At 53.6% G+C, this 23209-nt stretch overlaps 4 protein-coding genes across 5 annotated transcripts; 1 reads left to right on the top strand and 3 right to left on the bottom strand.

Moving 5' to 3' along the window:
- Nucleotides 1-264: 264 nt before the first annotated feature.
- On the bottom strand, nt 265-2413 carry XKR8 (XK related 8). 2 transcript variants are annotated; one of them, XM_048968946.1, is made up of 4 exons: nt 2096-2413; nt 1766-1959; nt 1271-1355; nt 265-1111 (listed from the first exon to the last, which is right to left on the bottom strand). In XM_048968946.1, the coding sequence occupies exons 1-4, from the start codon at nt 2386-2388 to the stop codon at nt 598-600; spliced, it is 1086 nt and encodes a 361-aa protein (XP_048824903.1). In that variant the 5' UTR covers nt 2389-2413; the 3' UTR covers nt 265-597. The 2 variants fall into 2 exon arrangements, with proteins under 2 accessions (XP_048824903.1, XP_048824902.1); XM_048968945.1 differs by having other exon boundaries at nt 267-1355.
- Nucleotides 2414-3427: 1014 nt separating this feature from the next.
- Nucleotides 3428-8481, bottom strand: SMPDL3B (sphingomyelin phosphodiesterase acid like 3B). Its single transcript, XM_048968944.1, has 7 exons — nt 8105-8481; nt 6893-6990; nt 6195-6338; nt 5435-5607; nt 5120-5300; nt 4505-4638; nt 3428-3941 (listed from the first exon to the last, which is right to left on the bottom strand). Exons 1-7 carry the CDS (start codon nt 8365-8367, stop codon nt 3570-3572), a joined length of 1365 nt encoding a protein of 454 aa, XP_048824901.1. The 5' UTR covers nt 8368-8481; the 3' UTR covers nt 3428-3569.
- A 118-nt stretch (nt 8482-8599) lies between these two features.
- On the top strand, nt 8600-12460 carry RPA2 (replication protein A2). The gene is made up of 9 exons (XM_048968953.1): nt 8600-8727; nt 8816-8910; nt 9037-9138; nt 9229-9342; nt 10182-10256; nt 10623-10736; nt 11052-11159; nt 11341-11435; nt 11859-12460. Exons 1-9 carry the CDS (start codon nt 8712-8714, stop codon nt 11941-11943), a joined length of 804 nt encoding a protein of 267 aa, XP_048824910.1. The 5' UTR covers nt 8600-8711; the 3' UTR covers nt 11944-12460.
- Nucleotides 12461-13895: 1435 nt separating this feature from the next.
- Nucleotides 13896-18476, bottom strand: THEMIS2 (thymocyte selection associated family member 2). The gene is made up of 5 exons (XM_048968943.1): nt 18290-18476; nt 16881-17021; nt 16564-16764; nt 15207-16403; nt 13896-14666 (listed from the first exon to the last, which is right to left on the bottom strand). The coding sequence occupies exons 1-5, from the start codon at nt 18381-18383 to the stop codon at nt 14572-14574; spliced, it is 1728 nt and encodes a 575-aa protein (XP_048824900.1). The 5' UTR covers nt 18384-18476; the 3' UTR covers nt 13896-14571.
- Between the last annotated feature and the right edge of the window lie 4733 nt (nt 18477-23209).

Raw genomic sequence — 23209 nt, 5'->3', positions numbered from 1 at the left:
GTGCCCGTGCCACAGCTGCTGCCCCTTCAGCCCCAGAGCAGCTGAGGTGCAGCGTTACGGGCTCAGGCCCTGCTCACAGCAATGAGGGACCCCAATGAGGGAGCCCCCTGCAGAGCCTGGGCTGCTGATGGCGCTCAGCTCAGTGCTGCCACCATGCCAGGACCCCCACCATCCCACCCCTCCCTGCCCCTCTCTGGGCCACATCTCAGCACTGTGCAGCCTTCAGCCTTAACAGTCAACAACAGAACTGCAAACAGGCATCTGACAGCCACTGCCAAACAGGGAGTGACCAAGGAGTGACCAAGGAATGACCTTGGCAGCGGGCACCAGAAGATGCATGGACAACCAGGTGTTGGTTTTTTTTTTCCTTTTTTCTTTTTTTTGGAAAAGGTGAATAATAAATAACAAGAATCAACAGTGCCACAGCGCCATGCAGGCCCAGCACCAAGCTCCGAGCCTTCCTGCCCGCATCCCTGCTGTGGCAATGAACTGCCAAAACTGCAGCTTGGCGCACACAATAGAAAGAACCAAACAGAACCTCCCCAACAAGTCAAACCACTCGGATAAGGCACAACTCCATCTCAAGGAGTGCAGGACTCAGACAGCAGCTGTCCCATTCAGCAGGTGCGGCTCTGCCAGCACAGACAGCGGGAAGTGGCTCCGTGCGAGGCACCGCAGCCGGGAGTTCACCAGGACCGGCTCTGAAACACTGCGGAGCTCACAAGGCTCTGAAATGCTGCGGAACTCCACGGCCCCATCAGCCCTTCCATTGGCATCCACCTCGTCACCGCCGCTCCGTAGCTGTGCTCGCACGTTGGGGTGCAGCCATCCGTAGTAGGTGACGCGCAGCAGCAGCCCCAGGAGGTAGCAGGGCAGCGCAGCCCACAGCGCTGGGATGAGCAATGAGTGCTGCTCCTCAGGGGGACGGCCCCAGAGCCAGGCCAGGGTCAGCAGCGTGCTGTCCACCAGGATGAAGCTGTGATAGATGACGCTGCGGTGCAGGGTCCTCCCTGGGGCCACGTTGAACCAGCTGAAGTAGAGGATGACGGCCACCATGGCGCGGTAGAGCTGCTCGGGGCCCGGAGACTCCATGAAATCGGTGCCCTGCAGGCTGACCCACAGAAACATCGCCAGCCACACCAGTGGGAAGTGCACGGCCACACCGTAGGGCCACAGCAGGGCAAAGAGGGCGAGCGCCAGGATGCGGGGGCAGAGGAGGAAGAGGTTCCATAGGAAGTAGATGACGGAGGAGCCCCAGCCCATCTCGTACTTGTCCTGCAGGAAGGAGCGCAGGGACTGGTGGTAGTCCAGCAGGGACCAGGTCACACACAGGAACGCCGTGCAGATTCCCATTCCTGCAACAGAGCAGCAGCCATGGAGAATGCAGACCAAGCTGGGGCTGGTCCTGCTCCAAACAGCCCCGAACACCTCTGAAAGGAGCCCCCCATCAGCAAAGCAGCAGTTTCGGGGGCTCTGAGCATCAGCACCTCCATTTCTCCTCCCCTCACTTCCCACTTCCTGCCTTTCCCGAGCAGCAGCTGGTGCCGCTCTCAGGGGAGCCCACACTTTGCCCAAGGACAGAACGTCCCGCCCCCCCCCGCTTCGGTTCCCTGCAGGCCCAGCATAGCCCGCAGGGGCCCACGGGGCTGGGACAGCACAGCGCCAAAGGGACGGCGGTGGGAGCGCAGCAGCAGCAAAGCAGAGCAGCAGAGCAGAGCAGCAGTGCCCCGACCTCCCAACCCGACCCCCCATCCCGGCCCCGCACCCTGGGAAGGCTCAGCCTTGTTGCTGCGCAGGACGCTGTAGAGGAGCAGCGCGAGCTGCGGGGCGTTCTCCAGGAAGGTCTCGAAGAGACGCAACATGCTGATGTCGTGGGTCAGGAACGCCATGTGATTCCTCTCCTCCTCCGTCGCCTCCGTCCGGCACAGCCTCCAGCCCAGCCGCAGCACTCGGACGCACCTGGCCGGAGCACGGCGCGCTCAGCGGCGAACGCAGCGCTCCGGGACCGCGGCTCCGCTCCGCCGCAGCCGGGGACGCGGCGGAAGAGCGGGGCCGCAGCCCGAGGGAGGAACGCCGCGCTTCGGGAGAGCCGTACCTGTACAAGAAGCCGAGCTGCAGGAGGTGCAGAGCGGCGAGGAGGCGGCGGGACGGCTCGGGGCGCAGCGCCGGCGGATCGGAGCGGAACCACAGCCAGCTGCAGGCCTGCCGGGCGGCGCAGCCCGCGGCCCACAGCCCCAAACCCAGCGCCGCGCAGCCCGGCTGCCCCGCACGCGCGTATCCCACCGCCACCCACACATCCGCTCCCGCGTCCCACACCGCCGCCGCCGTGCCCCCCGCCGCCAGCAGCCACTGCCAAGGCCCGAAACGCGCCGGGCCCCGCACCGCCATCCCGGGGCGCGCCGCCCCGCCCGGCCTCGAGAGCCGCCCCGCCCCGCAGCTCCGCTCCCCGCCCCGCCTTTGGGTTCCCGGTTCCCCATTGAAAGAAAAAAGCCCATCCGCTGCACAGCCGGCGGTGCTTCCCAGCGGTTTTGTTTTTTTCTCCATGATTTTTAGATCATTCCATACGCAGTGGCTCATTTCCAGACCCCGGCACCCTTTCCCGTGCAAGCAGTGCTCACCCCGAGCACAGCCGAGGAGCGCAGGCGCTGCTCCTGTGATCCCCCCGAGCTGTGCCAGAGGCAAATGCCACCAACCCCCGCAAAGCTGCAGCTCTGCACAAGGCTGCGCCTCCCCTGGCCGTGCTTCTCCTCTGACACAACACAGTTCCACTACTGCTTCTCTGGAGCTGCCTCTAAACAACTGCTTACAGACAGCACAAGGATTTCTGCACTGTCTCATCCACTTGTCCCCAAGGGCCCTACAGTGTCACTTTTCTTTGGTTCACGTGTGGTTTTTGCATGAGCAGACAGAAGGCTGGCGAGGCATGGAGGGTTTCTTTGCAGTTTGCACAGCTAAAGAAAAGCAGATGTGAGTTAAAAGAACACCAAAGGTGCTTGGGGGGAAAACCGTCTGTGTTCAGCATCTGAAAAAAAACCATGAAGCTTCTCACCCTGCTGCCTCACTGTGGATACTGACACGTGAAAGTCACGGCCCAAACTGTCCAAGGAAGTTCTGACACTGCCTGGCTTTGCTCACACACCAGAGGCAAAGCTGCTGCTGTACAAGGCCACCAAAACGAGACCCTGCAGGCCAGCTGTTGTGTTGTGTTTTATTTTCCAGAAGAGAAGCACCCTCTGATTCCTCAGGAACGTGTGGCAGCTCACAGCTCTCACACTAAGGGTGGGTAACTCACAGGGAGGCCTTCATCTCATTTGTGCAGCTGCCTCAGAAGTTGCAGCAGAAGGAAGATGAACTCCCTGATGTGGGTCAGACTGGTACAGAAAGGCTTTGTAACCATCTCTGATGCATCAAGCTTTTCTAGAAGTGCTCAAATCAACATCATAGAGCTTTTACTACAAAGCACTGATTATTTCTTGGTTTTCAAATAAGTCCCCAATTCCAAAAGCATTCATGACTGCCAATTCGCTTGCACTGTGAAGCTGTCCTCTCTTCACTCGTGCTCTCAGTCGTTACAGTATTTGCAGGGGATCAAAGATCCCTAAGAGCAAAGAGAGCAATAAAAGGCAAACACTGACGATGGCAGAAGCAGAGCTGCTGGCTTTAAGGCACTCCTCATATCTGTTAAAATCAATTTCCCTGATGGCACAAACGTGGTCGACTCGGCAGGTCTCCCCACACAGGGTAAGGTCGTATTTGACAGAGTTGAACTCATAATATTGCTGCAGATACTTTGCATCCTTGGATATCTTTTCCAACACGGTCTGCATGGACTGTGTGGAGCCATCAGGCACCTGAAAGGCGCTCGTCAGCCGGTATTCCTCCTCCCATGCTGGGGCCATCAGATTGGCATGAGTTAAGTTCAGGTAGTAAGTCACCACATCCTGCAGGGTGAGAGAGATGGAACCGAAGTCAAACCAAGAAAGGATCGGCCCTGGAGTGGAATGTTTGTTTAGAATATGGGATCTGCACCAAATAATGCACCTCCCTGCCCAGGAAGGAGTGCAGCTTTCCTTCTGGCAAGACGTAAAGCTGTGGACAGATGATTTAGGTGAGAGCCTCCACAGAGCAGCAGCATCTAATTAAATCATTCAGCAATTAAAGGGAACACAAATAAATTTCTAGAGAGTTCAGATTTTTTAGACGGGGTTCAACAAGTTCATCAGTCCCCAAAAGGAAATCCTGCGATCCACTCTGCCTGCATGTTGAGGTGTCAGTGTCAAACCAAGCTGCCCTGCGCTGGGACTCACCCCAGCAGAGGCCTGCACCTGCTGCATTTGGTCACCCTGCCTTCTTCACTCACTGATGCTCTTACTGCATCCCTGTGCCAACTACAAGACTGTTAGAGGTCGCTCCCTGTAAATCCTCTTGGGTCCCATAGTTCTGCCTGTGGAGGAATAAAATATTCCTCTAGAACTGCAGTGCAAAGCAGGAGGGGATCCTCTACCTGCACCTGAAGGGTGTCTGCATCGTAATCGATCACTCGGATCCCAGGGTTGTTGGCTCCATTGTTCACTCCAGGTAATGTTGTTTTCCAGGGGGTCACTCCGGGGGCCAGGAACATGACGTTGATTGGGGAACCTTAACAGAAAGGCAAAGCGACCATGAATGGCAGACTTCAGCTTCAGCTTCATCTCATAAACACATCACTGCCAGCAGCCAGCTCTAATTCCAACAGTACACACATAACAATCATCCCTGACCAGCACAAAGGATTGAAGGTTGGACTGCTGCAGTGAAAAACAGGTTTACTAAAGCTGCAGAAGACTCTTGTGGTGAGTGTGTGTGCAAGAGAGCCATGCTTGAAGGACACCCAGAGCACCACACATAACCCCAGTGCAAAGATTTGTAATCATTCCCTTTTGCCTCAGCTCGTGTCCAAAGCTCACCAGCACAGAGCAGCACCAGCAGCATGGCTGAAAAAGATGAAATGTGAGGGGAAATTGGAGGGAGGCTTTCTCAACAGCACCCAGCTAGCAGACACTGAAAATTCTCATTGACAGTGATGTGATGGTGGTTGGCAGAGATACCAGGAAAACACGAAGGCAGCCAGAACTGCTACCTGAATCGCTGTAAAACATGCGGAAGCTGTCTGTGTGATGGTGTCCAAAGAACTGGGCAGCAATCACTCTGTGGTGCTTCTGCACAATTTTCAAGTATCGCTCATTGAAATCCCTGCGGAACCACGGCTTGCCTCGTTTCTTCTCAAAGAAGCCCGGAGGGATGTGACCCACAATATAGACCTGCAAGAAAGAGGAGCTGCACTGAATGCGCTGCCCTGTAAAGCACCGGCTGGCAGTGACAGCACAGAGGGGAGCTGAGGAGCAAGAAGAGCTTCCAAACTGTTCTTGAGTTTTTTAAAGTCTTATTTTAATACCATTTCTTCTGCTTTAGAGGCGTTGGTCAGTGTTTCCTCCAGCCACTGGAATTGCCCTCCGGGATCTTCCTCACCAGCAGTCTGGTTGTTCTGGTCATAGTACAGATTGGTATTGAGAACAATCATTCGCCCCCTGCTATCTGAGCTGGGCAGCTTCTCACTGTAGAAAGCTCCTGCAAAAGGCAAGCAGCAGGGAAAGAGCTGGAGGTGTGGTGCAGCTGAGTGCTGGAACCCAGGATCTCTGCGTTCCCAGCTCTCTCCATGGCAATCGCCATAGCAGAGCCACTGCACAGGGTGACAGCAGTGCTCTGAACAGACTTGGCTGGGGAACTGGTGTGACCCTTCACTGTGTGTCTCCTGTCCTTCTTAGGTATCCCAGGGTGAAGGGAATGCTGATAGGCACAGCATGCAGACCAGGAGCTGGGCAGTTGTAGAGAGTCACAGTGCTGGGCTACAACTGCAGCCTTCCAGCCTTCTTAAAAGATTGGTTTTTTGTTGGTTTTTTTTCCCCACTGAAGCTTATCGCCCTGCATTCTCTGCAGGGACACTTACCTGTAACTTGAACAAAGCAGGAGAGACCAAAGCATAAGGAAATTTCTTTTCTCACACATAGAAAACCACAGTAAATTAGCATTAATTGAACCTTTCCTCTATAAGTACTGCTGCTCTGAGCATAAAAGCATGGAAAACTATTTGTGGTACTCTCTTAACCACCCCCAGCTCTCCAGAGTGCTGCTAACATGCACCAGCAGTGCCATACCTGCTCTGAACAGAGGAATGGAAGTTTCATTCAACCAGGAACGCCACAGTTCTGCTGTTTGGTTGTAGATCCTGTTCTCCTTCCCTGGAAGCTGATTCTTGGGGTGGAAGTCATGATTACCCATCGCTGCATAGACTTTAGTATCTAAGGACAGAGGAAAGGCAGAAAGGAGAAGTCCGTTCCTGTTTCAGGGTTCCTCATCATCAGAGCTCTCCAATGACTCAAAAAGAACAGCGTGACTCAACAGCTTGGTGAAGGTGTTTCACCCACATGCAGCCACACTGAGTGCAGGTACAACACTGCAGAGATGCCATGGGACTCCTCAGGGCAAGACACCCCAGAGACACAGCTTTAAGACCAGTCAATGAGCTCTCACTGCCTATAACGCTCCTTCCCTCACTGCTGTGATTGATAGAATAGGAAGAATTTTTGCAGGCTTTTCTGCCTAAATGAGTAATCAGAGAAATGTTTATTTTCCTCTTCTCTGAGTGCATTAACCAGAAATAATAACAGTGTGTCAGACTCCTCAATTCAGACACACCTCACACCATACAGCAGCTAAGAAGAGGACAAATAAGTCATATTGTACACAGCCTTTCTGGGCTTTTCCCCTTCCCCATTCTATCATTGTTCCATACAGATAAAATCTTCCATGAAAATCTGTACTTCTCTCCCCTTCTCATTCCCTCACGTCCTACCTGGAAATACCTGTTTTATCAGAGAGGTCAGGTTTTCAATGATGTGCAGAACCTTTTCTTCTCCAAGCTGCTCATCGGGAACATGAGGAGTATCATCCCTGGAGAAGCAGAAACAGCACAGCTGTTACATGTGGCCAGCAGGGCACGTGCTCAAAGCAAGGCACAGAACATGTGCCTGAGCCCCCTGTTTTCTTTTTCCCTCATAGAAGATAAAATCAAAGGCTTTAGGGGTAGGAACTGGCACTGTGCTCTCTGGCTCAGGCACTGCAGGAGCATCAGGAAATGGCTCCAAGTGAAAAGCTGCTCCATTTTATTCTACTTTGACAAAACTATACAGTTTTGAGAACAGAGAACAAGAAGCAGGCTTGTCTGATTTCAGCACGTTTAATACATGCTACAGCTGAGTGGGCATCATGCAAGAAAGAACATATTGCAACCTTGGGTTAAAAGTGGATAACAGCAGGGAAGCAGAAGTCATTTGCATCCAAGAAAACAGCAGGATAACTATTCCCCAGAAAAGGAACCAAATGAATGCCTCCAGCAAGGCAGTGATCACTGAGATCTGCCCCAAAATCTGGTGTATGGACACTTCTATGTTTTCAGCAGCCAGGGTCAGTGACAGCAGCACCCCCTCGGGCAGTCTGTGCCAGTGCATCACCCCTCTTCCAGACAAGCTTTTCCAAAGACCTGTGCTCCAGATCCCTCACAGCTCCGTTCCCCTCTCTGCACACTGGAGGGCCTCAAAGTCTTTACTGCAGCAAGGGGCTGAGTGCTGAGCACAGCACTGAGGTGCAGCCCCAGCAGTGGCAGCACAGAGGGATGATCACCTCCTGCTGGCTGCATTGCTGCTGACACAGCCAGGATGCCATTGGGCTCCTTGGCCACCTGGGCACCCTGCTGGCTCACGTCCAGCCAAGTGTCACCAACAGCCCCAGGTCCTTCTCCTCCACGTTTCAGCAACAGTGGGTTACCTCCACTGGTGCAGATGTTTATGAGCACAGCACGCATCTCCTGCTCGTCGCTGGCAGAAACACGCTGAAAAATAACGCTTTACAGCTGAGAATTTGCTCATTTAATGCAGCGCTGTCGCGCTCTTCATAGCTGCAGACGATTCCACGGCAATAAATAGGAGGCATTACTCTTGGAGCGACTTAGCATTAGGAGAAACGAACGAAAAAGAGAGAGAGAAGACGAGAGTCGCCAGGTCCTCACCCGGTCCAGAGCACGAAGTCGGGCTGCGGCAGCAGGCGGCGCATGGCGAACACGGTGGAGTTCAGCAAACCCCACGGCGCATCGCACAGGTAGCTGCCCCACAGCCCCCCGCCCGGCGAAGCCTCGGAGCCGCCCGACGGACAGCGCTCCCCAGCCGCCATCGCCGCCTCGTAGCCGGGGTCCCAGTGCAGGTCTGTGAGGTGCCAGAAGCGCCCCGCCAGGCCCGGCGGGCACAGCAGCAGAAGCAGCGCGATCGCCCGCATCCCGGCCTCCCGCGTCTCAGCGCCTTCACCTGCCCGCCCCGCCCCATCGCGTCAGCGCGGCCGGGCAGCGCCAGCACCCAGCGTGGCGGCGCCGGCATCCCCGCCGCCGGAAGCTGTCGGAACAAGGAGGGCCGTAATCGGCTCTCAGCGCCGGAAGCTGTGGGGAAAAAAAAGGGGATGGTGATTGGCTCTCGCTGCAGGAAGACGTCGGAAGAAAGAGAGCGGTGATTGGCTCTCGCCGCCGGAAGCAGTCGGAAGAAGGAGGGTTGTGATTGGCTCACGTTGCCGGGGCGCGGGACGCGGTGCTCGAGGAAGGAGTCCTACCGCAGCTGGGCTCTGCCGCCATGTGGGGCGGGCAAGGTGCGGGCCGGAGCGGCACGGGGAGGTGGGCGGGTTGGGCGCGCCGGGCGCACCTCCCCCCCTCACAGCTCTTCCTTTCCTTTCCCAGGTAACTTCGACGGTGGCTACGGTCCCGCGGGCGGCTACACGCAGTCCCCGGGAGGTTTCAGCTCTCCAACAGGCGCGCAGGCAGAGAAAAAGCAGGTAGGGCCAGAAGGGGCCGGGGGAGCGGGCGGCTGCGGTGTTGGGCTGAGCCGAGCCGGGCTGTGCTGAGCCGAGCCGAGCCTGTCGCTGACCGCGGCGCGTCTCCTTCACCCCGCCCCCCTGCAGCGCAGCCGCTCGCAGAGCATCGTGCCCTGCACCGTGTCACAGCTGCTGGCGGCCGAGCAGGTGGATGAGGCGTTCCGCATCCACGATGTGGAGATCTCACAGGTGGGCACCCGCTGCCATCCCTACTGGGGCGGCTCTGAGGGGCTGCGGGTGCTTTTCCCCGCCCCCTGATGGTGGCCCTTCCTGCCGCAGGTCACCGTGGTTGGCATCGTAAGGCACGCAGAGAAGGCGCCCACCAACATCCTGTACAAGGTGGACGACATGACAGCAGTGCCCATGGATGTGCGGCAGTGGGTTGACACCGATGTAAGCACTGAAACCATTCCGAGGTGCTGCAATGAGGAGAGGCACTGTGAGATGTAAAACAGTCAGTCTGAGAGCTGGGGCAGTGCTGTGCCTATGAGAGCGAGGCTGGATGCTGCAGTAGCAAAGATCAGTGGTTCTGTGCTTTTGTGATCTTCTACTCTGTAGTTCATACATCAAATAACATAAATAATTTCTTACAGTTTAGCTGCCTAATCTCAGTTGTTACTTAGAGGTGTGCACTCTGTTCTTTTGTGTGAGAAATGTAAAACCAGAGAGTGGAAGAGGTTTGTGTGTTGTCTTGTTGCCTGGTGCCTGGCTCCTGTGGTGCTGCTGGTCTCCACTGTGCTCTCCTGTTGACAGAGCTGCTGGTTACACACAGCCTGTGTTGCTGGTAAATGTGTCTGGAGGTGAACAGCTGCATTCAGCTGAACAACTCTAGGAGTAATTAAAGAGATTCTCAGTTGGCTTATCTACAGGTTTGCCATAAGATTCTGTGACTGCTTGAACCCCCCCAGCTGTGTTCAGTGTTTGAGTGCTTGACGTGGGTGTGATTTGTTTTTAAAATGCTTTGGGTTCTTCTCCTTCTGTGAGAATCCCTCAGCAGTGAACAGAGCAGCAGCAGAACGTACAACTGGCATTGACTGCTGCCAAGCATACAGTGCATTCAAATAAACATCTTTCATCTGCAGTTACATTTACCTAACTGCTCTTACTGATTGTCTGAACGTGTGTTGTTTGTGTTTGCTTGAGATTAGAGTCCTTAAGTTGGTCATTGTGATAATTGAGAAATGGAGGGATGAATCAGCAAAACCTCACTTTCTCCTTTCCTTCTCTGTAAGGAGGCAGGTAGTGAGAATATCGTGGTACCCCCAGGAACTTACGTAAAAGTCGCTGGTCATCTTCGCTCCTTTCAGGTAAGATCATCTGTGACTCCTCAAGAAGTGAGGCTGGAGCAGTGGCACGAAGGGTTGGTGATCTGGCAAAGTGTTGTAAGAAAACCCACAGTGTATTGTATGGTAGGAGTTGCCTCGTAGCACTCATCCATCATGCTGCATGTGGTAAAGCAAAGTGCAGTTACCAGCTGGATAGAAACAAGTTGCCCAGATGCTGTCCTGCATGATTCCACAGAAAAGCTTTTGAGTTCAAAAACTTTGCTAATTAAAGGCAGACAAACTCCCCACCTACTACTGCTCCTGTTCCTAGCTGGAGCATTTAAGTTGTATGTCAAGCATATTGGTGTTGCTACCCTGTTAACTGTATTTTTTTCTTTTCTCTGGAAGAATAAGAAAAGTTTGGTGGCATTTAAGATCATGCCTTTGGAAAACATGAACGAGTTCACCACGCACATACTTGAGACTGTCAATGCACATATGATCCTCAGAAAAAACCTGCTGGTATGTAGCTGGGGATGTGGTTCCATCACAGCTGTTGCTGGGTGTTACTGGTCATCTCCCAAGGAGATCTCTGGGTTCAGTGGGAAATTGTGTGTAAGTTGTGGGTCTGCAAAGCCTGGAGTTTGAAGGGCTGCAGTGGGGGTGTGCTGTGAGTCTTGAATTCCTTCGAGAGACATTCTGTTGTAGCCAGTTCTACTTGATTTCTCTTGGAAATCTGTCTTTAATTACTGTATGGGAGTAATTAGGCAGAGCCTTTCATGCCTTGGGTTTGCAGCAGCCTGTGCAGCCGCAGTTCTTTTACCCTTGCAATTGCAGTCAGCATCAAGAGCACCTCAGTCATTTACCTCTGCTGGAATGAGCGACGTGGGGAGCTACGGTGGAGGCAGCCTGCCTGTGAATGGACTCACAGCACATCAGAGTCAGGTGGGTGCCAGCATCTTCAAGCCAGGAGCACGGGTGTCCCAGTGGGTGCTGCTGCAGTGTGAGTTGGGACAAAGAAATGAAAGCTTGGTTATTCTCAGAAGGCTGGTAATTCTTTTTTTTGGCCTCCTGTTCAGTGTTGATAGAGCCTCGCTGTTGCTGATGCTGGTTGATGTTCTTCCAGGTGCTGAACCTGATTAAAAACTGCCATTCTCCAGAAGGTATGAGTCTTCAAGAGCTGAAACTTCAGCTCCACAATGTCAGCATACCAACAATCAAGTAAGTATGGAGAAAAGAAGGATTTGCTTCCAGTCTACACAGTCCTTTCTGGAATCTGCTGAAAGTAGACAAAGAGGAAAGAAGTGGGCAAGGCCGGATGCTGGCTTATTTTTTTAACAGTGTTTTGTGATTTAATGTGTCCCCACAGGATGCAATGGTCAACCTGAGTTCTTGAATTCTTTAGTGAAACAGCTTAGAATGAGTTTGTTGAAATGATAAAGCCTTGGAAACACTTTTATGTTTGTGTTGACAATGGAGCAGCACTTGTTTAAATGCTGATGGGATGCATCTCTGGGTGCATCTTTTGGCAGATGCCAGAAAGGAACGGTGGGGACATCAGGCTGTGGGTGGGAAATGGTTGAGAGAAGGGCATCAATGTGAGCTAGGTACTAATTGGTGCTAATTGCCTTTTTTTCTTCAAAGGCAAGCAGTTGAGTTCCTTAGCAGTGAGGGACACATCTACTCTACTGTGGATGATGATCACTATAAGTCCACGGATGCTGATTGAGGTTCTTTCCACCTGGATTTGCTTCTATCCAAGTGCTTGTTGATGTCTCACGTCAACCTGCTGGGCTTTGCAACCTGGAAGTGATCTTTGCTTTCTCACCAGCTATTCTGTGAGTCCCTGCACCTTGGAATTTGAGGACAAGCAGAACATTTGGGAGGGTTCTGGTATCTGGGCTTGGTTAATATGCCACGACCGCATGATGGAAGTGTAAGCAGATATGGGAGAACCAAACTTCTCAAAGCTTCTAATCCTGCAGTTTGTTTTTGCCTGTTAGAACAACTATGTTACAAAGAGCCCCTTTCACATCTTGTGTGCAGATTCTTTTGTTGTTTCTTCCTAGTGCTTTCATTCCATTTCATTCACAAGAGGGGTAGCCAAGAGAAACATTCTATAATGTACAGTAATCATGACTAGATTTGTAATTAGTTTGTGCACTTAAATCTATATTTGTACTATGAAGTAATCTTGTTACAATGGCTTTTGAAATTATTTTCAATAAAATTTAAACTAGGGTCCTGAGCTTCTGTGGCTCTGGAGGTTTTTGTTCTTCCCTAAAGAAGAAAAACATTTGTCACTGGAACTCAGACATGTGGGTACAAACACAGCCCCTGCTTTCCCAGGGTTTGGTTGTCTGTGCTTATTATTTTCTGAAGCTTTTGAAGCGAATTGCTTTATGAACAAACACCTGGGTGTGAAAACATGAAAGAAGCTGCAGGTTGTAGCAGTGACCCATCTGGAGCCAGGATCATTGCTGCTAACAGGACAAAGGCGAAGTTAGGAAAGAGCATTATGGGCATTGGGGGTGCAGCAGTGAGGAGATGATGAGTTCACATCTCTTTCTGTGTGTGGCTTTGCTCAGGTAGGAGCTCCTGCACCGTATCTGTTCTCTTAATTTCCTGTAGCAGAACTGAAAGCTGCCTCCTGGGCGCCGTCCTGCAGTTCATAAACGTTCAGAACCACTTAATGACCCTGTAAGGAACACAGCAGTTCTCCCACAGTGAGAGTGCTTCCTGTGGGAAGCATGCTTAGCACTGCTAACAGGCAGGGCCTGGGATTGTTCAAGCTGACTGCTGAAGGCATTTGCTGCACGTCAGATGGGAGCTTTGTTTGCTGCTCTTTGAGAGCTGCTTTCTATTTTCTCCCTGGCACAGGATCTGCCAGAGGAAGCTGGTGCTCCCTGCTCATCAGCTGTGTGAGTCTGGCTTTCTGCAGGAGCTGCAAACCGTGGGTTTCAGTGCAGATTTTTATCTTATCTGAGAGAGGTAAAGTAAGCTAGCTTTGGAAAAGTAGCTCTTTCCACAAAGCACCTTGTGAGACTGGCTTCCCTACCAAGTGCCTCTGTTTCTGTTAATAATGCTCTAACAAGCTCTGTGTATCCTGCTGGATTTTAGGCAGTGGCACAGCTGTAGCCCTTGGTACTTGTGAAGCTAAATAGTGGCATGGATGTGTAACAGGTCAGCTTCTATGACAGGGGGTCTAGCAGACCTAGAAGCCAACAGTAGTGTAGTTTTTCTTGTAGAAGGCATGTAGGTTAGGAAACAAATCCCTGATGATTTTTGGAGGTGCAGATAAACGGAATTGCTTGCAGTATAGAGAGGAGCTGTAGGAGTCCAGAAATGTGATCTGACAAGAGAGGTGTCATAGAATGAATCATAATGTCTTCAACTTGGGAAGGAGTTCAATTCTTTCACTACTCTACCTTTTCCTGTTTCTTTACAGCATTCAAGAGCATCTGACCATGCTGTGAAAGCACTGACAGTGAGTGTAAATCCCAGAGTAGAAACAGAGCAAGAAAGAAAGCAGGAAACCAGCCCATGTCCTAGTAAGGGCTTGAGATCATCTCTGCAGCCCTGTAAATCTGCCCTAAATTCTCAGATGAGGAACAATGCAACAAATCTGAACCCAAAGCTAAACAAAGGGAGAGGAAAAAAAGCCCAAACAGCAGTTTGCTAATAAATGAAATTTAAAGTTTATTTTCCAGCTCTGATTTGTACCTGCTTCTAGTTTAAAGCAGCTGGGACTGGAAATTTCCCTGTACTGGTGCTCCTGGTGACTGGTGGTGCCTTCTCTGATAGGGATGGGATGTGTAGGGGAAGCCATCAGTGGCCTCTAGTAGATTCCAACAAAGTGACCACAAGAAAGGAATTTGTCTTAGAACTTCTCAGTCTGAAACGCTGATGAGCACAGCACAGCCGTGGGATCCAGCCAGGCTATATTCTACCAGTGTGTGGGTGATGTTAATGCAGAAGGAGCTGGGTGAGATAAATGTCCCCAAGCCTTGGCTGGCGTCTCAGTGCCATGTTGGTGGTTGCTCAGCTCCCAGGATGGTTGCCCCACTGCATGCTGCTCTGGTGCAATTGGAGAGTCCCATAGGCAACATCTGAGGACGTGATCCACAGCATGACAGCCCCACATAGCAGAGCAGGGAGGATTTATTCTGCACCTCTGGCTGTTCCTCAGGTGTGTGAGCTGCTTGCATTTGAGCAAAGTGGGCACATATTGAGGCAAATAGAGGCTGTGCTGTGGATCTGAGGATCCCTGAGGTTGTTTCAGCCTTTGTTTAATAGCATTAATTTAACATAAGGTTTAAGAATAGTTGGAGTCTGGACAGCTTCAGAAACCAGAGGATTAAAAAGGAAGAATAGCCTGCACTTTGCGAATCGTCTTCTGAATGCCGCCTTCGATGATTTCATAATCGTGTTCATCACTGCTTCTCTTCACATCTGGAGGAGAACAGCACGGTCAGTGTGTGTAATTGGAGCTGGACTATGGCAGAAATCCTACAAGTGGGTGCCCCAGACTGCTCCCCCCTCCTCCCTGGCTTGGTGATGTGCCCACAGGAGTGCTCACACCAGGACACAGCAATAGTCCCAGTGAGCTGCGGCCAAAGGCCTGGAAGGAAGAGGGCTTCTTGCAGTGGGGTGGCAGCTGCTCTGCCCCAGCAGACACCAGTTTCCAGTGCCATGGGTCCCTGCAGTCTATGGGGCAGGAATGTTTCCCATTTGATAGCAGATCAAGGTGAACTGTTTGTCTGCCACGTTCATCTCCTCGTGGGAGGAGGCCAGGCCTTGTTTCCCCTCACGCTGTGGTCCATGTCTGGGACAAGGCAATGGAGAAATCACCCTGGGGGTAACCTGGTGCCCGGTTGCAAGTCCCCCAGCAGTTCATCCCTACCCCACATCCAACCGGGAACAGCTGCGTGTACATCAGTGCCCCCAGTGGAAAACATCCCCCACCCCCCAGTGAGGTTTGCATCCCCTCACCTGTGTCTCCAGGAGCATTGTGGAGCTGTGGGGCTGCCGGCCTGTAGGGGCACGGGCTGTACTTGTTGGGGGTGCTCTGCTGGACGGGGAGGCTTTTCGCCTTCAGGGGTGACAAAGGAGCCAGGTGGGCCTGGGGGCTGGTGGGGTGCTGGGGGGCCGGGGGGCAGCTTCCTCGGGGGTGTGCCTGGTTCTTCTGGCCCTGGGCACGGCCTGTGCGTGGCTGTGCCTTCGGCTTGGGGGGCCGTGGGGGTGGTGGGGCCGAACCGCCCGGCAGCTGTGCCAGCAGTTGGTAGTAGAAGGCCTCGCTCAGCTCCTCCACGTGGGAGCGGTGTGCAGATGGGGTCTGGGTGCTGACGGGCTCCCCGGTGAGGATGAGGGAGAGGTCCAACCACTGGGGCGGGATCTCAAAGCCCTCATCCGGCTCCTCGCAGAAGCTGCCGAGCAGGAAGGGCTGGGAGATTCGGGCCTCCAAGCGCAGGGAGGAGAAGGAACCCAACACGTCCCGCTCCAGCGCCGGATCCGTGGCCACCACCCGCACATCGCACGGCAGCGTCAGCCGTTCCAGCAGCTCGGCCAGCCCGTACTTCTTGCTGTCGCACACCTCCTCCACGAAGCTGCCCCCCAGGTCCAGCGGCAGCAGGAGCTCCTCGCCCTCCTCATCCTCTCCCTCCTCCTCCTCGCTGTGGCGCTGGCACAAGAGCCTGGTGCTGCCGGCGTTCTGCAGCAGCTGCCGGGCCTCCAGCCGGTCGCCCACGCTGAGCGGAGGCACGTCGTCCCCGCGGCCCTCGCAGTCCTGCGTCACCACCACGTGCAGCTGCTGGCCTGGCTGCAGGCCGGCCGCCAGCTCCTGCACCCCGGCAAATTGCCGAGGCCGCCGGCGGAACCGGCCCTGGTAGGCACCGGAGAGGAGGAAGCGGCGGGCGCTGCTGCGGGCCGAGGCCAACACCCTCCAGGAGTGGGAGCAGCTGTGGATCTGCAGCCGCTGCCCCTTCTGCAGGCGGGAGGCCCAGGAGCTCTCAAAGATGGCGGTGCTGTGGGGCCCCTCCAGGATCTCGGCCTGGGCCGGCAGCACCTCCTCCATCCCCAGCAGCTCGCTGAGCAGCAGCGGCCGGGCGAAGTGCACGTCTTGGGACTCCTCCGTCACGTCTTCCACGTCCACCTCCAGCGTGGAGGGGATTTTCACCTGGTCCCTGCGCACTGCAGGAGCAGAGCCGCCCTGGTTTTGTGCTCGCTCCATGCCGTAGAGAAGCCCTCCCCACAACCACCCCCCCTGCAACCTCACACGCTGCCTGTATCCCAGCACCAAACCTGGCACCTCCACCCTCAGCACCCTTCCCAACTCTGCAACTGGACTCACAGTGCATGGTGGCCTGCACCTCGTACACAGGGCTCAGCAGCAAGGCATGTGGGCTGATGCTGGGGCACAGCAGGGGTTGTGTCTGCCCACCGCTCTGCCCCACAGCCTGGTGCAGGGTCAGGCCCTTCTGCCTGCTGCCTGGCCGGGAGGGTCCCTGTGGTGTAGGACATGGCGACGGAGATGAAGAGAGCTGGAAAAGACCTGCGGGATGGCAAAGCTGAGCCCCCTGTGGCCATAAAGGTCTCCTGGGGAGGAGGGTCCCATGGGGAGAAGTGGAGCTTGGGGGTAGTGGGCCAGATCAGAACAGCCCTGCTCACCCTTAAACGTCGGTGGCAGCTCTGTCTTCTGCCCCGTCTGCACGTTCTCACAGATAACCTTCTGCAGTGTGATGGCTGTGACTTTCAGCAGATCCCCGGTTGACAGGCAGCACTCGTTGCCAGAGATCTCATATACGGACCCTGCGGGGTGAGGAGGAACCCATCACAAACTTGGCAGCAACTGGATCTGCAGCCTGTGTGGCCCCTGCACCTCCTGTTTGTGAGCTGGGGGGTGGAGGTGTGCCAGCTCCACTGCTCCACTGCCTCCCAGCAGAGCACGGGGATGCAGAGCTCTCACCCAGCAGCGTGGGAACCCCAGGAGTGGTGCAGGAAGCTGCCAGCACCAAACCTACCTCCAGCTGTAAGCTGGTCAGAAATGGGGTTATTTCTGCCCGGCTGACTCATTCTGGGCCCAGATGCTTTGATTACCAGTGGGTAGAGATTGTTATTCGTCACACAAGACCACACAATCTGTTGCTGCTGCTGGAGATCTGGATGAGTGGAGCTGGGACAGGGCACCTTGAGGGCTGAATATGATGGAGCTCAGCACAGCTGTGTGGGGTGGGCAGCCAGCATCACTTGGGCTGCACCCACGAGTGTTGACATGGTGAGAAGGCTCTCAGTTATATTAGAGAGGTGCTGGGCAAATCAGGAAGATTGGAAAAGCAAAGCTCCTGAAGAGGGAAGTCTTTGGGGAAGTTAAACATCCATCCCAACTGAGCAGTGTTATCCCACCACAACTGCTTTCTCTTTACAAGTCAGTGTGACATCAAGAAATGCTACAAATTCCACAAGTCCAGCTGGTAAATGCCACATTGCTGATAGCACAGCAGGCAAGAACCCAGAGTGCATTTCCAGCATTTTTGAGAGGCCCAGAAATCTAGCCAAAGCATTTGCTTATTTCTGACTCCATTTCACCCACAACATTGCTATCAGCTGAAGGAGCATCAGGACTTCACCTTTACCTAAGATGTCTCCGTGGCCACGGCCCAGGAGGAAGCAGAGAGCTCAGATCAGACTGCGAGGCTGCTCTCTTGCTCCACTCCTTGCGCTGGGGCCAGGAGCAATGCTATCCCACCTCTCTCCAGCCACCGAGCCACCAACCCTGCCAGAGCCACCACCCACAGGGGATTCACTGCCCAGGTAAGAGTTCAGATGGCCTCTGTCGCCCCACCGCCTTCCTGGCAGCACTGGGGCACTCAGCTGAATGGGTGCTGGCTGTAAAGGAGAAAGGTTTGCCTCAGGCACAAGCAGCTGCCAGCAGCACAGATGTGTGCCATCCCCCAGCACCTGCTGACAAGGAATCAGGCATCTTCAAGGCAGGAGGGGAGAGCTCAGGCTGCGGTGATATTGAGAGTGGATGTGGGAAGGTGGCAGAGCCTGGGAGGATGTGGGCACTCGGTACTCACCTTGGAAGTAGACACCAGAGCATATCCTGAGGATGCGGGGAAGGGTGGCGGGGTCCAGGGAGCAGATGTATTCCTGGAAGGAGAGGGGCTCCATGCCCGCACTGCTGGGTGCTGTGGGTCACTCTGCGGGGAGTGAACGATGTAGGAAACAGCTCTGCGCTCTGCTTTGACTTCTGTGTGCTTTTCACTTCTGCTTCTCACAGGAGTAGTTCCCTCTCTGGCCACAACCCCTCTCCTCCCGCAGTGCTCCGCTCTGTGCTGACATCCTCCTTACACCCACACCCTGGCACCCACCACAACCTGGTGCTTCCCAGCCCTGCTCTGCCGATGCTGGCAGTGGCTGAAGGCACCAGCCCCCAGCTTTGCTATGGTGTTTCCCTGGATGTGCTGATGCTCCAGCTTGTCCTGCCCAGGCTGTCCCCGCTTCATGTGTCCCATACACAGCTCTGTGGCTGAGGTCAGGCAGGCAGACAGTGCTGTGGGGCAGAGGTTGGGTCTGTACAGAGCACCTCTGAGCCAAAAAAAAGGCTGTGCCCAGGCTGCCCTCAACCCACACAGGCACCTTTAGCCTGCTCACCTCCAGGCGTTCAGATCCCATTTGCCCCCAGCACAAATGTCCCCTGCACTGTGCAAGGGATCCACTACACTGATGGTGCACCACGCCACGTGTGGGTGCAGCAGCCTCAGCCATGGGCAAGGCAGGAGCCAGAGCCACACGCCTCCACGATGGGCAGCAACATCCGGCTCATTCTCCCCTTGAGACAGACCCCATCCTTCACCAAAGCCTTTGAGCATTGGTCCCCAGGGCCACTGGCCCCACACACCGACCCCAGTAGGCTGCTGAGATGGAAACAGCATTTTGGAGATCTGCAGCTCCAGATCTCCAGACCTGATCCAGATCTGCAGCTTTTTATTACAGTTTTCCTCCAACTTGGCTGATGAATAAAACTGAAACTGCAAGCTAGGAACAGCAGGAAGATGGGCCTGCATGTGGAAATAAAACTGGAAGAGAAGTTTTTTGAAGAGATGATGGACAAAATCATGCCTCCCTCTCTGCTCCGATTCCAGCTACAGAAATCAGCTGCACTTGTGTTTTCTATTGGAACAGGAAGAAGCAATCTGATGGAAAGAGCATGCTGCAGCACTGTGAGTCCTGTACATGGGCAACTTCAGTATGCCTTAAATGTCACAGCAGTAGGGACATCCTGAGATCTTCCACTTGGAGCTGGGCTGCCCTTGGCACCAGAGCAGGTCGGCTGTGTCAAGACCAGGACAGCCTACGAAGGTGAAGACCTCCTGTCCTTCTGCGTTCCTTCTCCCATACAAAATGCTTCCCTAATGCTCAGCCTTGCATATCCCAAGCTACAAATGTGGCCATTGGCCCATTCCAAAAATGCTCCTGTTGTGTTGCAAGCCCAGCCTCCCAGCCGTATTAGTCACCCTTTGTTGGACCTTCTCTATATATTCTTCTTGAACTCAGGGTTCAACACTGCGTTCAGTGCAGTGCAGTGCAGCCAGGCAGCAGGAGCAGCCTCCCTTGATCAGCCAGCAGTGACCTGGTGTTAGAACAGCACTCAGTATGCTGTGTTCACAGAATCGTGCTATCACAGAATGGATTCAGTTGGAGGGGACCTCAAAGCCCCAGCCCTAACCCTGCTGTGGGCTGGGGGCCCTGCACCAGGTTGGGATGCCCAGGCCTCTATCATTGGGCTCGGGCACCTCCAGGAATGGGGTGCTGCAGGCAGTGCCTCACAGCCCCTGGGTAAAGAAAGGCAGGTGGGACATCAGGAGCTTGCAAGTGAGTCAGAGGCCAAAATGCCTCCAGGTAACAGGCGCAAAGCATCTGCAGAGCTTTGGTGAGAGCAGGTCATCACAGGATCGTATGGTTCTGTGTCAGACTTAGATAGTCAGAGTCAGGGAAGGTTAGAGCCACTGAAGATGTTGTTCATCCTCTGCAGACCTGTACTGCGCTGCCAGCCTGGGGAAAAATGGAAGGGAGGCTGGAAACAGAAAGAATTAGGTCAAAGGTCAGAAGGGAGAAAAACATGTTTAAATATATAAGGTCATACAGGAAAATGTACAGTGGCCTAAAGGGAACAGTGATAATTAGTAAAGCCAGCAAAACCAAGCCACAGAGCTGCTTCCAAGCTCAGGAGCAGTGAACATGGTTGGAGAAGATACTGAAGGCTGTTCTTGCTCTTTGCTGAGGCTGCCATTCACACGTGTGAAAAACAACGAAGCAGAGTCAGCATAGAGGAAACCCAGCACTTGCATAGCTCTGCTCATGGGTGCTTTTTGGGATGCTGTTGTGAGTTGCTGGTCCAGCTGCCCCTGATCCTCACAGCATTTGAGCAACACATGGCAACATGCTCCAGAGGGATGCTGGTGAGTGCGTCTGTCCCAGGACGTTTGGGATCCAGTGTCCCAATCTCTGTGGAAAGTTTAAGAAAATAGAAATGGTCATGGAGGTGTCCAGCCCTGGACGTGGAGACTGTAAGCATGGTGGAGGTGGTGGCTCCACGCTCAGCTCAAAACCACACCGGATCTTGCCTGAAAGAAGCCTCTGTGAGCCGGCCTGCAGGCTGCTGAGCTGCAGTGAGGAGCCAGGCCTGACTGCAATGGCAAATTGGAGTCAAGGAGGAAGGAGTTGGGCCAGGAGCATCTCTTGAGCTCTGTGTGGGGAGCGAGGAGAGGGCAAGACACATCCAGGCCAGCTGATGATAGGCCGTGGGGTAAGCGGTTCTGCTTTGGGGCAGCGACATCTGCTACGCTCTCCTGGCAGCTCAGCCTTCAGCCTGATTTCATCCAATGGGGCTCAGGAGAGGGGAAGAGGTTGGCACATGCAGTGGGCCCAGGAGGGCTGGGATGCCTGTAGGAAGCCACAGAGCAGCTGCAGGAGGAAAAAAACAGCTGTCAGGGCTTCGTCAGCCCCAAAGCCCTGGGCTGAATAAACGAGCGGAATGAATGACCCAGTGTTTTCACTTCCTCCTGCCAGCACTGCCTGTAGGAGGACAAGGCCAACAGCCCTGGGAACCACTGGTTCCACACACACAGAAACTGCCTCATTCCCATCCGTGCTCAGCCCTCACTTCCCCATGAAGGACGTGACACCACCGCGGCTCTGAGGCACACAGCCCTCACTGGGTGTCCCCTCTGATCTCAGCACGGAGGGGTCCTGCCCAGCAGCGCCTTGCTGTGCAGACAGGAGGGCAGCTATGGAGCCACAGGACATGGAGATGGGAGCTCCTCACCAGCAGATCCCACTGTGCCAGTATGGGGAGCAGCACAGTGTGGGCAACCAGGGCCCACAGTTTGGTTTTTATCCCCCTGAAGCTCCAAAGGTGCAAATGGCAGTGGGCAGAGCAGAGGACTTGCATCAGAGGAAGTTGCCACAATCCTCCGGGCTCAGATTGCTGACAGGAAGGTGAATGCAATTGCTCTTTTCCTCCAGAGGAAAAAAGCACCTTTTGTTGTCATCACTGACATACGGAGGAAAAAAGATGCTGGAAATGGTTTATATAAATTCAAAAGCTGAACTGGGTTTGTGTTGGTCTCGACTTGGATTTTGGTCAGCAAGAAGCAGCTGACACCAGCACCAACAACACCAACACCACCGACCATGAGTTGTCTTCTGCATGTGGAGCAGCCAAAATAAAATGGTCAAAAGAGAAAGGCGTGGAGCTTATCATCAGATAGAAGGGCCCCGTGATATCAGCTGAGGAATTGCTGTTGGCTCACAATGCCAGCAGTCAGAGCGCTTCCATCAGTCCCACACAGCTGCAAAAGACAGGGTGGACAGAAGGAGCCCTTTTATATGAAATGAAGGAAGCTCCATCTGAACATGGTGTTGCTGTGCCAATGAGGAGCACTGCAGCAGGCTGCCCAGACAGGTCCCAAAGCTGTATGGATGCTGCCCTGGGCTACGTGCTCTATCAGAACCTTGCTTCATTTCCAGCAGTCCCTTCTGACTCCAACCATTCCGTAAAGTTGTTTTTTTGGGTTGCTTTTTCGTGGAATTGGCTTTCCCCCAACCCCAACCAACCATAAACACCACATAACCAAAGAGGAAGCGGTGAGCAGACGGCGTTTCTCATAAATCATGTGGAACTTCTGAGCCCCTACGTTGGGACTGAGCACAGCGAGCGAAAGGAAACACACACTTGTATGTGGCAAGGTCCTGACAGGGCTGTGGGGTCAGCAGAGGTGTCCTCTGCTTGCTACAAGCACCGCAGTGAAGTTGAAATGAATGGGACCCTGGATTCATTATATGTAACTAAAAAATAATAATAATAATAAAAAAGGTAAGTAGAAAATAGAAGAAACTGGGGCAGAAGAGGGCTCTTAGAGGTTTAAACTAATCTGAGAAACTGAACTGGAGAGATCCCAAGGCTTTTCTCCTTAATAATATTTTGGGAGGTCAACATTTTCATCATGTTGCTTTGTATGTTAAGGGTCAGTGGGTCCGAAGACAATTCAGTTTGGCAATGAATGCGAGGATTCAGGAAGTTGCAGCACCTCACCAGTATCTTTACTTGCCTACCAATACCAGAATCGAGCAAAGAGCCAATTCTGGGTGGAATTTTAACCCCCAACAGAACCACTGCATTCAAGTCCAGGCCAATAGTGAAATACTTCTGTATTGATCATATGGCTAACATAGCTCATGGAAGTAGGGAGTAGAAAACCAGTGGACAACAGTGGAATAAATGAGATTTTGAAGGAAATTGGAGGCTGGTCATTGACAGAATGGCTTGCTCACCTTTTGCAGGTTGTCCAACACTGTTCTAACAGTGGTTAACAGTTATGATTATTGGGATGTATGGAAGCTGCACTAATGCAGATATGCTTTACCTGATGCTACCTAAAGGTTATGGAAGTCTCAGGTAAGGGATTTGAAACTTCCAAAGGGGAAAAGTGAAG

Source organism: Lagopus muta, chromosome 23 (assembly GCF_023343835.1).
Source record: "Lagopus muta isolate bLagMut1 chromosome 23, bLagMut1 primary, whole genome shotgun sequence".
Taxonomy (NCBI): domain Eukaryota; kingdom Metazoa; phylum Chordata; class Aves; order Galliformes; family Phasianidae; genus Lagopus; species Lagopus muta.
This window is presented reverse-complemented; position numbering and strand designations above follow the sequence as displayed.

What these genes read in the sequence shown, in the direction of transcription:
- SMPDL3B (XM_048968944.1), bottom strand. Translation starts at nt 8,367, where the DNA reads ATGCGGGCGATCGCGCTGCTTCTGCTGCTGTGCCCGCCGGGCCTGGCG. An exon ending in GATAAAACAGGTATTTCCAG is followed by an intron (nt 6,339 to 6,892) that starts GTAGGACGTGAG and finishes CTCTGTCCTTAG; the next exon opens with ATACTAAAGTCTATGCAGCG. An exon ending in CCTCTAAAGCAGAAGAAATG is followed by an intron (nt 5,301 to 5,434) that starts GTATTAAAATAA and finishes TCTTTCTTGCAG; the next exon opens with GTCTATATTGTGGGTCACAT.
- THEMIS2 (XM_048968943.1), bottom strand. Translation starts at nt 18,383, where the DNA reads ATGGAGCCCCTCTCCTTCCAGGAATACATCTGCTCCCTGGACCCCGCC. An exon ending in GCTGCCACCGACGTTTAAGG is followed by an intron (nt 16,765 to 16,880) that starts GTGAGCAGGGCT and finishes GCCATCCCGCAG; the next exon opens with GTCTTTTCCAGCTCTCTTCA. An exon ending in CAATGCTCCTGGAGACACAG is followed by an intron (nt 14,667 to 15,206) that starts GTGAGGGGATGC and finishes GTTCTCCTCCAG; the next exon opens with ATGTGAAGAGAAGCAGTGAT.
- RPA2 (XM_048968953.1), top strand. An exon ending in TCACAGCACATCAGAGTCAG is followed by an intron (nt 11,160 to 11,340) that starts GTGGGTGCCAGC and finishes ATGTTCTTCCAG; the next exon opens with GTGCTGAACCTGATTAAAAA. An exon ending in GTCAGCATACCAACAATCAA is followed by an intron (nt 11,436 to 11,858) that starts GTAAGTATGGAG and finishes TTTTCTTCAAAG; the next exon opens with GCAAGCAGTTGAGTTCCTTA.
- XKR8 (XM_048968945.1), bottom strand. Translation starts at nt 2,388, where the DNA reads ATGGCGGTGCGGGGCCCGGCGCGTTTCGGGCCTTGGCAGTGGCTGCTG. An exon ending in CAGCTCGGCTTCTTGTACAG is followed by an intron (nt 1,960 to 2,095) that starts GTACGGCTCTCC and finishes TGCTCCGGCCAG; the next exon opens with GTGCGTCCGAGTGCTGCGGC. An exon ending in CAAGGCTGAGCCTTCCCAGG is followed by an intron (nt 1,356 to 1,765) that starts GTGCGGGGCCGG and finishes GCTCTGTTGCAG; the next exon opens with GAATGGGAATCTGCACGGCG.